The following is a 15,809-nucleotide window of genomic DNA, read 5'->3' as shown; positions in this document are numbered from 1 at the left end:
GTAACGGCTATGCATATCACAGTCCATTTTTCTCTTACCATCGGGGAATCCATCCCAGATTTCCAATCGGTCATAGCGACAGAACGCTCCCCCTGGAGTATTTGAATCAGGTTCTAGTTCAAAGCTTTCAAATTCCAGTATAATCTCTGACATCTTTGGTGCAAAGATAATATAAGTGCATTCAAGGCTATTGGGATATTTTTCAGGGAACCCAGGAGACTTTATCATTCCACTTGACGAAGTAAAGTTTCTGGAACATTCAGGTCCTGGATGAGAAAGAGAAAAATACCTAAGTTAACACTATACTACTCAGCAAAGTAGTTAGCTGGAATACAAATTTGGTCATATTGTCTTTCTAGCAGCAAAGGTGGCTTTCCAATGAAACACCTCATTTTAATTGCTGTATTAATCACTCAGCCAGCTTGTTCCTATTATTGATAGTCAGGTATTAAAGCACAATTCACATATACTGTGTGATCTCCAATTTTCAATTTGTATGGAACAATATGAAAACTTGTACCAGCTCTAGAAAAAATTATGACAAATACAAAGTCATGTGGGAACAATGAAAATGTAAGCTGCAGAAATCTTGACAGAGCCCTAGAGAAATAATTATAGCCCCTTCAAGCTCAAATCTTTAAATCTTGTGGCTGACAGGCTTTTATTGGTGAAATAGAACATTTTAGGAAAGCGGGTGAGTGAATTCAGTAGAGGGAGTAGTGGTTTCAGATTCCTGGAGCACTGACTCAGTAACTCTGCCAGATGTGACCTATGCCTCCTTGACAAACTAAATGTGAAAGGTAATTCGTACATGTACCAAGGGTGAGTGACTCACTCTGAGTGGTGTTGACACAGGTGCACCAGTAAAATGTTGCTGTTAGTGCAGGCATGATAAACTGTGTGATTACAGGCAGTGTTGCTAGAAGTCACCTAATGTCAATGTTGACACACTAACTTTCCCCAATGTCCCCACCATGGCATAATGTGATCCTCCAAACACTGCTCTTGGTCAAGCAGGGAAGTGGCAGTGGAGAAGCAAGGATATGAAAGGCCAGATCACTGGATGTGCCTTTGCGAATGCAGGGGTCTAAAACCAGAGTCCATCTCTTGTTGAAAGATCAAATTTCTCCTTTATTTAGGTTCCTCAGGAATTTTCTCCTTGGATTCCACATCTGCAGGTGTGCTCGGAGCAAGCTGCAGGCACTGCCCACACCTCCTCCCCCTGGGTCAGCTTAGGTACCTCTCTCTCTCTGACTTTCGACACTCCCGATTTAACAGAAAGTGAGTTACAGGATTTGGGGCATTAGTGGATACCAGCTGGCTGGGGAGTTTGGGTAGGATGGCTCAGATGAAGCTCTTCAGACATGGCGTAGAAGAATGATACAGGCAAGAGTTTGGTTGCAACAGGTCTGTGCTGGGCTATGAGTCTGTGTGGCAGCTTTCAATTTAGACGAGGATGCCCAGCTTCCTTAGAGACTGTAGTCAGGAGCCTTAGAGGATTTCCAATGCTTAACACAGTTCATTGATGGAAAAAAAGTCTGGTCTGTTGAATATATGAATACTCTTATTGCACCATAGAAAATGTTTTCCTTGTGAATGTGCCAAACATATTACCCCCCACAGATATGGCCACCTCTCAAGTAAATTCAGTATGCAAGAGAGAGAGATCTGAAGGAATCCAGTCAATTCAGGTATTTTTGTCYTTCAGCAGACACTGATAGGAAATGGTTGAGCTATCAAATTAATATTCAGAACACTTCACGGCATATTTTGGAAGAGGTAGATATTAATGGGTACATAACCTGACCCGTTCCAATTTGGGAAATTGCATTTTGCCTATAATTAAATCTCCCCCTTACACATTAGCCAGATATTTCTCTTCTCTCTCTGTCATTCCCTTATCTCTTTGTCATATTTGGGAGGGTTATATTCTGTTTGCTGCTCCTCACTCCCACCAGTAGCTGCTGTTCCAGGATAAAATAACCTCGGAGTATGCCATTCATAGCATGAAGTGCTCTGTACTCCTCTTGGAATCCAATAATAGATGCAATATAAAATGTAAGCCAGGATCATTACTGTTTTATTAAATACAACCAAACCCTGGCTCTGGGAGCACAGGATTGTTGGACTCCCTATGGTCACCCGTGGCATCTCAATACCACCTTGCTTTGTTTTAAACATGTTCAAGCCAGTTTGGTGCAAGAAACAAAAACTATTTTCAGATGAGTTCCCTCAATAAAATGCCCTCCACAGATTTTGACCCCTTATTAACACTGTGAAGAAACAACAGGAGTTAAATCAGCTCTGAGGCTACAATGAACTGCATGGAGTTCTGGCGTAAAAGAGGCCCATCAGAGTAGATACTTTTGAGACGGAGAAATTGCATGTGTGTGTGTGTATGAAATATAGAAAGAGATAAGCTGGGGAAAGAGGGAGGGCAGGCAAAAGAAGGAGCAAAAGAAAGAGAAAGAGATGATTTTGGAAATCATTTCATTTGCTCTCTGTAGGAGGTGTCACTGAGCCAGAAAATCTTTTGTCTTCCTGTTTGACAATGTCTTTTATTTCGATTTAAACCATTAATTAAGTCCATCTAAGGTTAGGAATATAGAATGTTAATCATCTAGATCCTCTTGTAGTCATGAGGCCATTCATCCATCCTAAGACAGGCTTGCTGCCAGAGCCAAAATGACAAATATTTCAAATGGGCTAAACATTAGGTGATACGGATCTCATGTTTTTAGTCTAGAACTCAGCATCTCCTTCAGTGTCTCTCTGGTTAAGAAGCTGAATGAGAAGTAAAGGCAGCTCCTACTCTCAAACCCATAGTACATTTATCATGGTCCTTACATGTGCCAGTCTCTCCTCACAGTTTCCACTGCATGCAGCCCAGTGAGCATCAGGTTTACAGTTCACCTTAGGATAGAGTAATGCAGCTTTTCTTTTCAAAAACTAAGGATGGCCTCACAGGAATAATTGGCAAAAATATACTGTGTGTTTGAATGCAACTCAGCCTTAGGCTCAGTACCACAGGACCTTGGGACTAGGATCTTTTAATATTTCTTTTCCTATCTGGGAAATGATGAACTAGAATGTGAATGTACTAAAACATGGCATATTAGTCTGGTGTGGGTGTCTTAGCTTCCTCTGCGTAAGAGGGTAAACTGGTCAGCTCTATTTGGTACAGAACTTAAAATGCAAATTTCTAACAGCATATATACGTTAAATCAAAAGTAAAAATGACTGTGTTCCCACAGCAACCATAACTTGTACCCTTTGTGTGCATACGGTATTTTCTAATGCTATACCTGGTGATAACTTTCCTGCCTTAATATACAGTTTATGTGGAATGAACTAAAGTTGCTCTGGGAGCCATAATTTTGAGTTTCCTGACTTCTGTGTGTGTAAAATCACATTCATAATGCCATCTTAACATGGTTAATGTGTATCACTGAGAGATGTAAATGACCACATAAGGAAATAAACACAACATCTCTGTCAAAGCTCTGAGCTGTCACTACACTATTAGAAATAAATAAAAGCTTTTTTCTTGAAAGGGCTCACTTGTTAAAATAGATTATTTCATGGGCCATTCTTCCACTTGTTCTTGCATTTCAGCCTTGGTCTTTATGAAAAATGGTACTGTATATACAAGCACTGAGAAACTTCAGGACACAAGAGTAGCTTCTAAAAGAYGCCAATGTAAATAGAGATATTTTTCAGGAAAGCTTGGTATCATTTGGATGTTGAATTCTTTCAAAAAATGTGACCCTGAGGGTCACCAAAAGAATTTCTGGGAGCCAAGAGTGGATTTACAGACAGGGAAGATGGTGAACAAGAGGTCTGTGGCCCCAATTAGCAGTGTGCAGAGCAGCAATAGCATGCAATAGAAAAGAGACTTCACTACTGTGCCCCTCCTCATTAACAGTACAGCTGCCACCAAGTGTGTGTGCTGAACACGGCTGAAAATCCGGCTCTGGTCTGGGTACATGAAAGGGAGCTGAACTGGTCCTGAAAATGTGGCACTGTCTGTGAGTGTTTTGCATTTGAAATTGGGAGTTTTCAACTGCTTTGAAAATATGACCCTAAACATTGATGTTGAAGGCAATATTTGTTTCTAGGAAGTTAAGCTTATTGTCTTTTTATTTATTATCTCGTTTTGGTCCAATATTCTCCAGCTTTAAATATATGAATTATTTATCTCCATCCAGCTATAGGGAAGGTGTATGCCAAAAAAATGATCTCACTTCCACCCTTCTAGCTTTTGACTCAGAGAGTTATCAAAGGGAGGCTGTCTAGAGGTCTGCTCAATCCTGGACTGTCTATCTCGGCTGGACTTTCTCTGCTCAGCATACAGCTATCTGTGCTCACCAGGCTGTACTGAGCCCCTGGCGCAAGCATTCAGCAGGACATGCTTGCAAACAGCATGGGCTTCCCCTCTCCCTTACCTCCCAAACACAATTTGTGAAAGCAGCAGCAATCTGACGCTTCCATCATCTGCTGCCCATGTGTACTCAGGTCCTTTCTGAGCCCACAGCTATCCCTTGGGAATGCAGAGCAAAGCACTAACCAAAATAAGTCAGGGACTCAAAAGGTTACAGTGCTGTTAAGGCAGTAACATTAAATCATACAGTAATTATTATCACAAAGAAAGCAAGCTAATGGTGTTAAGAAGGTCTAAACAAACAGCTGATGAAGACTATCACATTACACCCAGAGAAGTCAATTCTCAGGTGCAGTGGACTCATTGGATCTATAATGATTTACACCCATTGAATACATGCCCCACATTGGAATGACAAGAGCAATGAAACTTTCACCTTCAACCAATTTCTTGCATTCTCCCCATTCCTGACAATTATGGTGAACATTTTGATATAAGTAAAAAAATTACAGGTTATGAACTATATAATAATGAATTGTTTCTCACCTCTTTTGAAAACTTCATAACGGATAGAAAATCCTGCTCCATGAGTTTCATAGTCGGAAACAAATTTAATAAAAAGATATGGTCCTGAAGACACTAAAGGAGGAGGAGCAATTTTTCCACAGTACTTTCCCCATAAGCGTCCTTCAGCATTATCTCCATCAATCACTTCAACATAATCATACCTGGTAGATAAATGGAAGGAAGAAACTTTTAACTTCCAGGAAAGAAGGAGACCTAATTAATTTAGAAACCATAACACAACATAGATAATCAAGAAAAATGCTAGCTTGCTTGGAAAATGCATTATGCTGAAAGATGTAAGCAAAATGAAATAATTAAAATGGACTACATTATGTCTGTAGACATCATCTGGCAACATGGAACTATTAGGAAGAATGGTGTCCATTATGCTTGCAGACAATGTCAGCTAAAGTAACCAATTAACAAAAAAAAAGGAAATCTCATGAGCACAATTCTGTATTATTAAATTGTGTTCCTTTGTCTGTGTAGTGTTGTTATCAATACATAATGCACAGCATTCTTTTCAAACTGTGAAGTTCTGTTATGAATTCAAAAATGTCTCTTTGGCTGGAGCTCTCTATGAACAATACTTTGATTTCCATATGCTGTCCTCCAAACATATGTCCACAGAATAATAAATAAATCCCTAAACATTAGATTTTGTTCAAACCTCACTACGTTTCAGATCAATGATAGAAAAATCTCTCATTTTCCCTGTTAGTTGGACAAATAGTTTTGAGCAAATCTTGAAAACCACACATCAGTCACAGCACTTGATTTTCCTTGGACAAAAGTTGTTCCATTACAAATCATCTTTGTTTAGGTTTTTGAACCATGCTGCAATATTCATCATACTTGTACAGGGTTTGATTATTGAATAGTCTGGGCTAAATCCTCCTCTGGTTACTTGCTTGAGTCTTCAGGAATTTACAAGAAAAAGTAAAAATGTGCAATAATGATTAGCGGTAAAAGCTTGCCTGGGAGCAACAGTCATGTTAACGTTCCTCAGCTCTGCGACGAGGAATGCCAGCATATAGGGTCCGGTCTCACAGATTTGATTTCGGGAGGAGGAAGGAGTGCCCAGCGGCTTGGTGCACTGAGCCAGCTGAGCGAATACAAATGAGAATGATAGTCAAGGAGAGGCGCAAGCTGCAGGTGCAGAGACAGGTCTGTTTTTAAAGTTTCTTTGCAGATGATTTTACTCAACCCTGGACAAGAAGAAGGACAGACACAACTTGTAGAAAGCGATTCATCTCTTCCTAAAATGCGGTGATGTTCAGAGTTTGGGTTTTGCTGTGGGTCTCTTTCCGACTGCAGTGAAAGGCTTTTCTCTGCTCGTATTTCTTTGTGTTTCAGCCATGCTGCCGTTTTATTTAACAAGTAGCTGTTAGCCAGACAATCTCCTTTACTTTAAATTTTCCTACTACAACTGACATTCAAATGTTGCCATTAATTTGTTTAGACCTTTATTCTACTGTTATGTTCACTGAAATGTCCTGAGAATATTAATATACAAGGAAGAGCTAATATTGACAGTACAATAAAGTGTATCTGACATTTTTAAAGAGATCAAAGGAAAAAAAAATGTCTTCATGATGACCAATGTCATCTTTAACAACCCTATTCCAAACTGTCTAGGGCACATTACTTATGTTTACATGAAGTCCCATGAGATGAATGCAAAGATGATATCACTAGTTAAAGTGGACGGCTTAAGGCTCTTTAAATTAAAAATGACATTACCTCATCAGTTAAAATTGTATGCCAGCTTTGGTGTATATCAAGTAGAAAATAAAGCTGACGCTGATGGAACTGTAAGCATTAACATATGTGAAATATTGTGTTAACTGCATTTCCTCTTATGTACTTGATTTTTCTAGTAGCAATTGCTCAACTACTTAGCTTCACTGTCCCATTTCAAACTGATGGAAATACAAAGAGGAATTGTTCATTTCTGAGATAATTTTACAGATGCTTTAAGTAGCTGCATTTTTTTTAATTAGATCTCTGTCCTTTCTATAAGTCTTTTATGATTATATATATAAAAGGATCTGAAAGTTGGGAGGGGAGTTGTTAAAAGATCTCAGAATTATTTTTCTTTGGTTTTATGCCTTCCGAAATATGCTTAAGAACATCAGAGCTACGTTCCCCAGAAGACCTGTTGGATATATTCAAGGATGCAGGCTGCTAGTTTTCAGACTTTAGGGAAAAAAATGAGTGTTGAGAGTTTTTAACAAGACAACCTTTCTCCAAATAATTAATGATCCTTAAAGAGAAAGAGTAATTACATAAAACCAGAGCATTTTAAATACTCTGATTCAAAGAATTTTCTTCTAGTTCAAGAGCAGACACTTAAGGTTATTTGTGTGTTTGACACCACCCAAAACTAGTAGGATTCAGACATTTAAGTCCCTTTCAGAATCTGAATGACAGCCTTTGCTCTTGTCTCTGATGTTATTACTTCACCAGTTTCCCTGTCACCATTCACTGCTCAAGCCTCAACAACAACTGAATTTTCAAATGATTATCAAGAAGAACCCTACTTCTGAATTATTAAATGATATAAACAATTTTAATAAAAAATGCTAATCAATTTTTAACATGCCTTTTTAATACTTGTATAAAGGAAAAAACAAGGGTGTGAATTCAGCATTTTTCTTCTGCTACGCTTTGAAAAATAAACAATTATCTATGATCTTACTACATCTCTTTTATACAGCCAAAAAAACATTGACTAGTAAGTACCAATTCTGCTATTATATGAAGAAATATTCTGCAAAAAATATTCAAAGTAAATTCTGTCACTTTCCTGAGTTTCCTCGCCTGTATCTATAGCCTGCCTGCACCTTTCCATTGTCCCTTATAATGACAGAATTGTAATTTACAGTGGTTTTTTTGGCTGCTGTGCAGTTGAAAATGATACAATTTGCTTACTAAAAGGCTGTCTTCTAATGCGTCTTGCAAGTTACAGCTCATACAGACCCACTGAAGATGGGAGGATTTTTTCTATTCTTTTCCTTTTGCTTTGAAAAATTACATATGGTCAGAAAAGAAGCTTAGCTGTGAGACAAGAGGTATGAAGCAAGATTTGAAAAAGGAAAGGTTTAGAGATCAGCCCTACAATCTTCATATTCTACGGATCACATCTTTCACTTGGCAACTAACAAATGGATTTGGATTCTCCCACACTGGCAGCAACATACGATATCTGGACTGCAGTAAATGGGTGTAGTGCCTTTTTATTGGGGAAATCAAATTACTCTGGATTTTACTGGTTTATATTTGAAAACCAAAGTCCTGCTGTCATTTTTGGACTTTTCAAAATCTTACCAGAGACCGTAGTGTATCGCAAACAACTGTTCTCGTAAATAGGAAGTACAGTCACAACTCAAAACTGGAGCTGCTGCCAAGGAAGCTCAGAAAGCAGCTTGCCTCTCCCTCTGGACTTGGTACCAGCTCTCCTCCGTAAGTTTGTCAGGAGAAGGTGCCGTGCCAGGGACACAGCTGGCACGCTGGCACCCCTGCGAGGAGACTGAATGTGTCACCTCCGCAGCGCCCAGACAGCCTTGGCGTGCAGCCCAGAAGGCTGAGTTTGCAAATTCGGATTTCCCACTTGGCAATTTTTTGCTCAGTTACTGCTGCCAATGGTGTGGCAAATATTTCTTGTAATGTTATAGTCCTTTAGGGTTTATGGCACAGAGATGTAAATATAAACATGGCGCTAACCATTAGTTCAAGTTGCAGGTGAAAGAGCCCAGCACGAGTTCATGTGCGAAAACAGGAAAGGCCTGCCCGTAACAGTGGGTAATCAGTGGATATTTCTTGGAGCCCTATGCTAAGGCAACATACCATGCTGCAAAAAACATTCTCTTTTTACTTGCCTGGGTCTCTCTGGATATCCCAGTTCTGTTCCCTTTCTGCTAGTGCTGCAGCAGAGCACTCTGTGGTGCGCGAGGGCTGTACGTGGCTCTCTCGAGTGGAAGCTTGTGGAAAAGCTCTGCAGAGAGCTTGCACTCCCCCCGCTCCTCCCTGCCACTGCCTGAACATGCTATTACTAGACAGTCCTGATTTTATGGTTCAGTAAAACAATGTCTGGGAAAAATCCCCATTGGAATGATGAGTGAATCTAGAATTCCTCTACGAGTTCTCGAAGGAATTGCAAAAAGCTTGTTCTTTTTCTGGAAAGCATTAAGTTATGGCTTCAAGGARAAGGCCAAGTTATACCTATAAAAGAGGGCACCGGGCAATGAAAAACATAAAAAGCTGCAAGATACTGATTTTGGTGAATTCTTCATTTCCAGTTTCTAGTAGGTGATTACAGTGCTTATGTCTGTTTTGAGTTCTGAATATGCTGGTGACCCCTGAAATGCACCACAGCATGCTATATATAAAGTGAAACTGCTCCAAAGCATTGCCTGCTGCTGAAGTCAGCCACTGTACCAAGGCATGCTCAGCTTCTACAGATTTTCCTGTTATTGAGGCAGCAAGATCTTATGCCTTGAATGTTCACTGCATTCCTTTCCAGGACACAGCAGAACACAACTGAAATCTAAATATCTGCCATTTTATATCACAAAACAATCAGTGAAACCTACACAGCTATAATTCACATCTGAACATGCCATATTTTTCTGCAGCCAACTGTTGCATGCATCTGTAGGCTGGTTATGGGTATTTTGGTTATTCAGCTGCTAAGAGCTGGAAAGAGTTTGCACCTCTCTGTTTTTCTCACCTCTCCAATTCCACTTCCACCAGGCTGCTAAGTCTCTCCCTGCTACGATTATCCACCCTGCTCCGACTATCTGTGGTTCTGAGAATTTGTTTCTTGGTATGTCTGTTTCTTTCACCTGGACATAAAGAATTTTTTTATTCCTCGCACAGCTCCATTTTAGCTGAACAGAAGGCACTGCAACAGGAAATTTAAACAAAGAGTTTCAAGTTGTTCTGCACTGTGGATTTGTGCCCCATTAGCGAGTGATGGTTAGCAGTATGGGATTTACTGCAGCACTTGTGACACAAGGCAATTTGTATCCCAGAGCTAAGAGCTTAAGAACTGCAGGCACTCAAGGGATACCAACCTTAATCCCAGTTTACTAGCAACAAGAAAAACAAGTACATGCTGTTAAAAAAAAATTAAGCATAACCCCAGATAGGTTGCTTTTCTGCCCTTAACCTCAGCGTCTGTCAGATTTTTCTCCCTCAGAGCCTTCACACAGCCTGGCTGCTCTCTGGAGACTCCTGTTTCCTGGACTGGTTGCCCATCCCATGGGTTTTGGAAGGGGCAGCAGCCTCCCCCGTGGTACCCACCAGGCTCCCCAGGCGGAGGGCACTCTCAGAGTGGTGTCCACCGGAGGGGATATACTGCCTCTCACGCCAGCCACAGGGGCATGCCTGGCACGCAGCCCCCCGAGGGGCCAAGGGCCTACTGCAGCTGAAAGCACACTTTGATGGTGATTAAGACAGCACATGGCCCTCAGAGGATCCTGGGTGCCTGCTGTAGCTGGTACAAACCACCAGTCCAAAGGGGGACATAAGAATTCCCTGAGCACCGAATAGCTTGGGAATTGCAGGGAAAAAAAGATTTAATTGCTTTTTTAGCCCCTTCCACTGGGATGCAAGGTGTGTGTGGTGTCACGTTGTCCTGCATGACAAATTCCTGCCTAGCTGCTCATTCCCAACACCCACCTCTGTCTTCCCAACGGAGGTCTCAGCCTCCTCCATCCTCTCAAATCAATCGTTTGGGTGGATGTGCCTTTGACAGGATGAGAGAAGTCACCAATTTTTTTATGTTTTTTTTCTCTTTTTAAAATCTATTAAAACACCCTGCAGAACATTTCTCAGAGCATGGACACTCACGCAGCTGAACAGGCCCCGCAGAGGCAGCGTAATCTCCACGAGAAGAACAGAGGTGGGAAGGAGCGCCTACGGCAGGAACCCGTCACGCTGGTTCTGCTTGGGCCGGATATGCGGGGAATCAAGCGCCCTCAGAGAGACAGCGTATCATCTGAACCCCACAGTCCTCTAAGGTGATGGATATTTAATTAAGTAATTTGCAATTGATTAATGATTTGTAGCTTATTGAAATCCCTGTCAGTCTGGGGGTCTTTTGTTTCCGTTAGTCTTTTGCGAGTCAGAAGCTGGTGTTTTTATGGCCTTCACCCAGGGCCAAAACTCACTGAAGTTACTCATACAAAGGTCCTGTCAACCTAAGAGATTTCTGGGAATAAGGCCATTGGGATTTGGCCACTGTTCAGTAATTTACTAATGCCATTAGTGGGTCTCCATTAAGAATGAACTAGTGAGGGTCTATTTTAGTACGAAGACAAGGCTGTAGTGAAAGAGAGAAAAGATGTAACAAAGACATTGAAGAAGATCTACAGTTACTCACTGTAACCAGTTGATTGTGACTAATGCTAGCAACAGTTTTGTTATTACACTGGTTTCTGGAATTGTCTAATACTTCACGATTTGATCTTTCATTTAAAAACTAAGCTTTTAATTCTCTGCAAGGTAGAGAAAATTGAAATGCAACGTACCTTGACCAAAGGTAAAAGTGCAAAACTGAGAAGTAATAAAAATAATCACTACTATTTAAAAATCTGATTATTCTTTATCTTATCACACGCTTCTGGTCATTTGGCCTGTGGGTTTTGAATATCGGGGACTGGCAGAACTGAAGATCTAAACTAAACAAGCAAGATTATATCTGCACTTTTATCTRTACTGCTCCACTGAGAACAGTAGACAGATCTTTAGCTGCTGCAAATGAGATTAGCCCCTTTATGTCAATGGATCTAAGCCAGTTTACACTGATAAATGGGGTGAGTGATGACAGAATATTTTTCCTTGTATTTACTTAGTCCTGTTCTATTTACATCAAATAAAACCTGGAAAATTCTTCAACAGAAATGTGAACATCAGGATTCACCCCAGGAATGAATGTAATAATGTCATGCACAAAATGAGGAAGAATCAGAAGCTGTGCACCAGGTTTTGCCATTTAAGTATTTCAATGTCCTATGGGAAGTAAAAGCAAAATTCATCTGCTAAGTTATTCAGCATATCTGTCTGCAAAAAACATTTTACCAATGAGAAGATTTAATCTTGAAGTTAGGGCAAACTCCAATGATTTCATTGTTTGCCAGGTAGTGCAATAAATTATAATATAATGATCCTAGTAAATAAAAATGAAAACCTTTTCTGGGAAGAAACTATCAATTTTAAGCCTCTTTAGTGGGGAACTTCAGTTCATAACTTTCTGGCATAGAAAAATGCTATCTTTTCATGGAAAAAGGTTTCTGTCTGTCAAGTAAGACAAATTTACAAATCCACATCTTGCACTTTAAGTGGGGGAAAAAGAAACACTTAGCAGTTTAAAGACTTCAGAGACGATGGAGCTTTCTAATGTCAAACTGGTGAAGTTTAGTATTTATAGGAAATTCACATGCCTCTAATTACTCTAAACTCAGTTCCCAAGTAAAATATGCCATCTGGAAGATATTAGAGTCATTTACAACTTGTTCACCTCCCTATTTCACTGCAAAATCTTACCTCTTGCCAACTTTCCAGTGTTCTTCACAAAATAAAATGCAGTCTAATTTTTACTCATTGTTTCATAGTTACTTTATCTACCTTGAGCAAGTTAAATGCTTAAGAAACTGGGAAAAAATCCATTTCTTTCTTTTTAACTAATTTTCTTATCGCTCTCTATACTTCCAGTTTTACATTTTATATATATATATATATATGTAATATTTCAGGTATGAGGGCTACACCTTACTTTGGTGTTAAACCACTGAGGAAACATAGTTAGATCTGGAAGATACTGTGAATGATAAGATAGAGAGAGAAGATAGCATGGATGGTCATCTTGCATATGAGTAGGCTCTTGCAAGCCAAAAAATTTATTTCCAAAATTCATTAAAAAACAGTTCAGAAAAACTCAATTATATAGCTTTGTTTTTGTTTTTTTGACCTCCCCAGAGAGGTCCATCAATCAGAAAACTTCTCGTTAGCTGAGCAACTTCATCCAAGTATGCGAATCTGTTTATAAGTGAAGCTTTGCAACATTCCTCTGAGTAAAGTTGTCATTCTCATTGTGCATCTGTGCACAGACCGAACACCAACAGTCTTCCAGAAATTCTACAAACAGCCAGGAACAAAATCTGGAGAGCCAGATAAAAAGTGCTTTAAATGGAAGAGCCTGATCCAGCTCTTCCTGAAATAATGGAAAGATTCCTAGCAGCTTCTATGGGTTTCAGATAAAACGCCGTAACAGCGGCTTGAAACTTGGAAGTTTTCTTAAGCCAAAGAACGACTGTGAGAAGGGGCTGCAAAGTCTCACGCAATACAGTTGTTAAAAATCAAATACATTTGTGTGATTTTTGTAAGAGAACTAGACTTACATACAGAGATACTCGTGCATACACATGCACTCCTGCTGCTGCAAGGAGTCAGACACTCTGTATGCCACTATATCCATTAAGCATTGTTTTTACGTGCCTAACTAGTTTAATGATTTGTGGTTGGATTAGTGCTGTTAGAATGTACTGCCGAATTCACTAAAAAGCTGTCTTAATTGGTAAGTTATGGAACCTCCAGCTTTGCATCCCTGAATACCTAAAGAACAGAGAACAGGCTGCACCGAGCCAAGATCAGAATCTTTTGTAATTTCTTTTTCTTTCCCTGAAAACAGAAAAAGAATCCTTTAAAGTGATGGCAACCTTATAGCACTCCATTCGGGAGTTTTGAACTCCTGATTAATTTGTAATTATCCTGTTGGGATCTATGTGATATATTAATCATAACCTTAGGAACTTGACTTTTAAAAGTATTAGATAGACATTAGCTTTTCACAGAAACTGTGAAAGTTCAGAACATGAAATAAGTTCCACGCTTTTGAAACTCAAATATTTGACCCCTGTGGGCTGTCTATAGCCTCTCTGAGCAACACCCATAATTAATGAAACTAAAAGAGGCTAAAGGAGAAAGGAAATTGCAGACATACATATCAGCTTTAGAACAGAAGTTATGCAATTTTCTTCCATGACAACCATGTTCTGAAGCTCTGTCAATGTAGTAAAATGATGGGTATTTATTCAGTTATTTCCATTTAGGAACTATATTAAGAGAGTATTAATGATGCAGTGTTAGGCATTCAAAACTCAACATCGTTCCCTCTGTCCTGATTATTGCATCACATTCCTTTTGGGCAGACCACTGGCCAAGTGAAAAATCTACTGTGTCTTCATATACATATCACATTGATATAAATGATTCCTATGCATTTTCTTGCCTAAAAGATGTGACACATGTAAATGAGTGCATTGATTTTTGCTGAAACTGTATCTAAAAACCATATGTAATCACACAACTAGTCTATAGTATAATGCATACTTACAAAGAAGCAGAGTTTTTGGAGAACATATAACCTCACTGCTGACATTTTTGACTTGTAAGTGCTTAATCATGTACACATATTAAAGCTTTTTCTGTTCTTTTATGAGGAGACACAGACTTTCTTAAGTTATCATCAAAGAAAAGTTTGAATTATAAAAAGAAGATCAAAAATTTCAAGGCCTCGCTGGCTTGGAAACAAAGTCTCCTAGCGTGTTCGAAAAGTGTGGAATTATTAGCTAAATATTATCATAATGCTGAGAAGATCTTCAGCAGTCTGTTGTAAAACTTGAGAGATGAAAACCATCCCTCCTTACTTCTTTCATATAATATAAACTTGGAAAAAGAAAGCGTCTGGCCAGAGCACCTAGAAGCCCTCTCTGGCACCCAAGGCACCGAGCTGACTAAGAAGCATTTGTAGTTCGGAGGCAGCGCACTGACATACATGCCTGCGCGTTTGCTGGCAGGCCGGTATCTCTGCACAGAATCACCTGGCTGTGTACGCTGCCATTTCAGCAAACAGCCCTGAAGCAGCATGAGTAATATGCATAGACGCAACTTTCAAGAAGCCACGGCTTTGTGGCATATAAGTGATATTTCACAAGAGCAGGGCAAGGAGGGTGCTTCCAAATTTTGGGCTTCTATTGCCAGTAAGTGTGGCTGAAGAGCTGCCTGAAAAAGTCCCACGGTTCTCCTTCTTCTATTTTGTAATGGGAACATGCGTATACATGTATGTCTGCTTGTCTGTGTGTGTATATATTTGTATTCTTTATACTAAAAAAGACGTGAATCATTTTAGCTCAGTCTTTTCAAAGAAGTACATTCCCAAGCAGAGAACAAGCTTGGGAAACTTTCAGCCTGAAAGATGTTACATTCAAAACGACTAAAACAAATGGGAACAGGGAATTAGAGTGGAAAGCGTTATGCAAACTCAACTATAGTAACTGCTACCAATTCTTATCTATCAATATGTTGGGCAATCTCAGTATAAACCTTATGAATAAAACCCCTATCGATAACTTAGTGTGTATCCTCATAGCTGTACTTGGTTTTGCATGCATCAGAGTGTCAGTCCAGCATGTTAGAACAGCCCTCCCCATAAGTTAATGCTCTTGAAATCTACACTGAGAAATTCAATAGCATCCTCAACATCATTTTCTTATAAAGTACGTGGATACTTAACATTTATTATAAACAGATCGCTATTTCTCTTAAGCTCAGTTTAGTACAAAATTACAGTACATTGTGCTTGTAATGGAGCTCACAGTTAAATTGTACCCATTTGAAACATCAGTATATAAAAGTTTGTCCCATTGAGCAATTTATTACCATTTTATTGCATCATTGAACTAAAAAGTATATTTAACTTCAGTGAATGTAATTCTGTTATGATAAAATATACCAAAGATGTTTAAAGTTGCTAAGCCTGAAGTTAGTTCATTTATAACCTGTGTCACAGAGAATG

The 15,809-nt window shown here is 39.4% G+C and overlaps 1 protein-coding gene across 1 annotated transcript in view; it reads right to left on the bottom strand.

Moving 5' to 3' along the window:
- Window positions 1-15,809, bottom strand: part of NRP1 (neuropilin 1) — a 114,946-nt gene that overhangs the window by 63,102 nt on the left and 36,035 nt on the right. Inside the window, exons 3-4 of the mRNA XM_026060074.1 lie at window positions 4,928-5,109; window positions 39-266 (exon numbers count right to left, since the gene is read on the bottom strand). Coding sequence (XP_025915859.1) covers window positions 39-266; window positions 4,928-5,109 — 410 coding nt within the window. The remainder of the gene's footprint in view (window positions 1-38; window positions 267-4,927; window positions 5,110-15,809) is intronic.

The sequence above is a fragment of the Apteryx rowi genome, unplaced genomic scaffold (assembly GCF_003343035.1).
Source record: "Apteryx rowi isolate R43461 unplaced genomic scaffold, aptRow1 scaffold_164, whole genome shotgun sequence".
Taxonomy (NCBI): Eukaryota; Metazoa; Chordata; class Aves; order Apterygiformes; family Apterygidae; genus Apteryx; species Apteryx rowi.
Note: the sequence above shows the minus strand (reverse complement) of the source record. Positions and strands in the feature narration are given on the sequence as shown.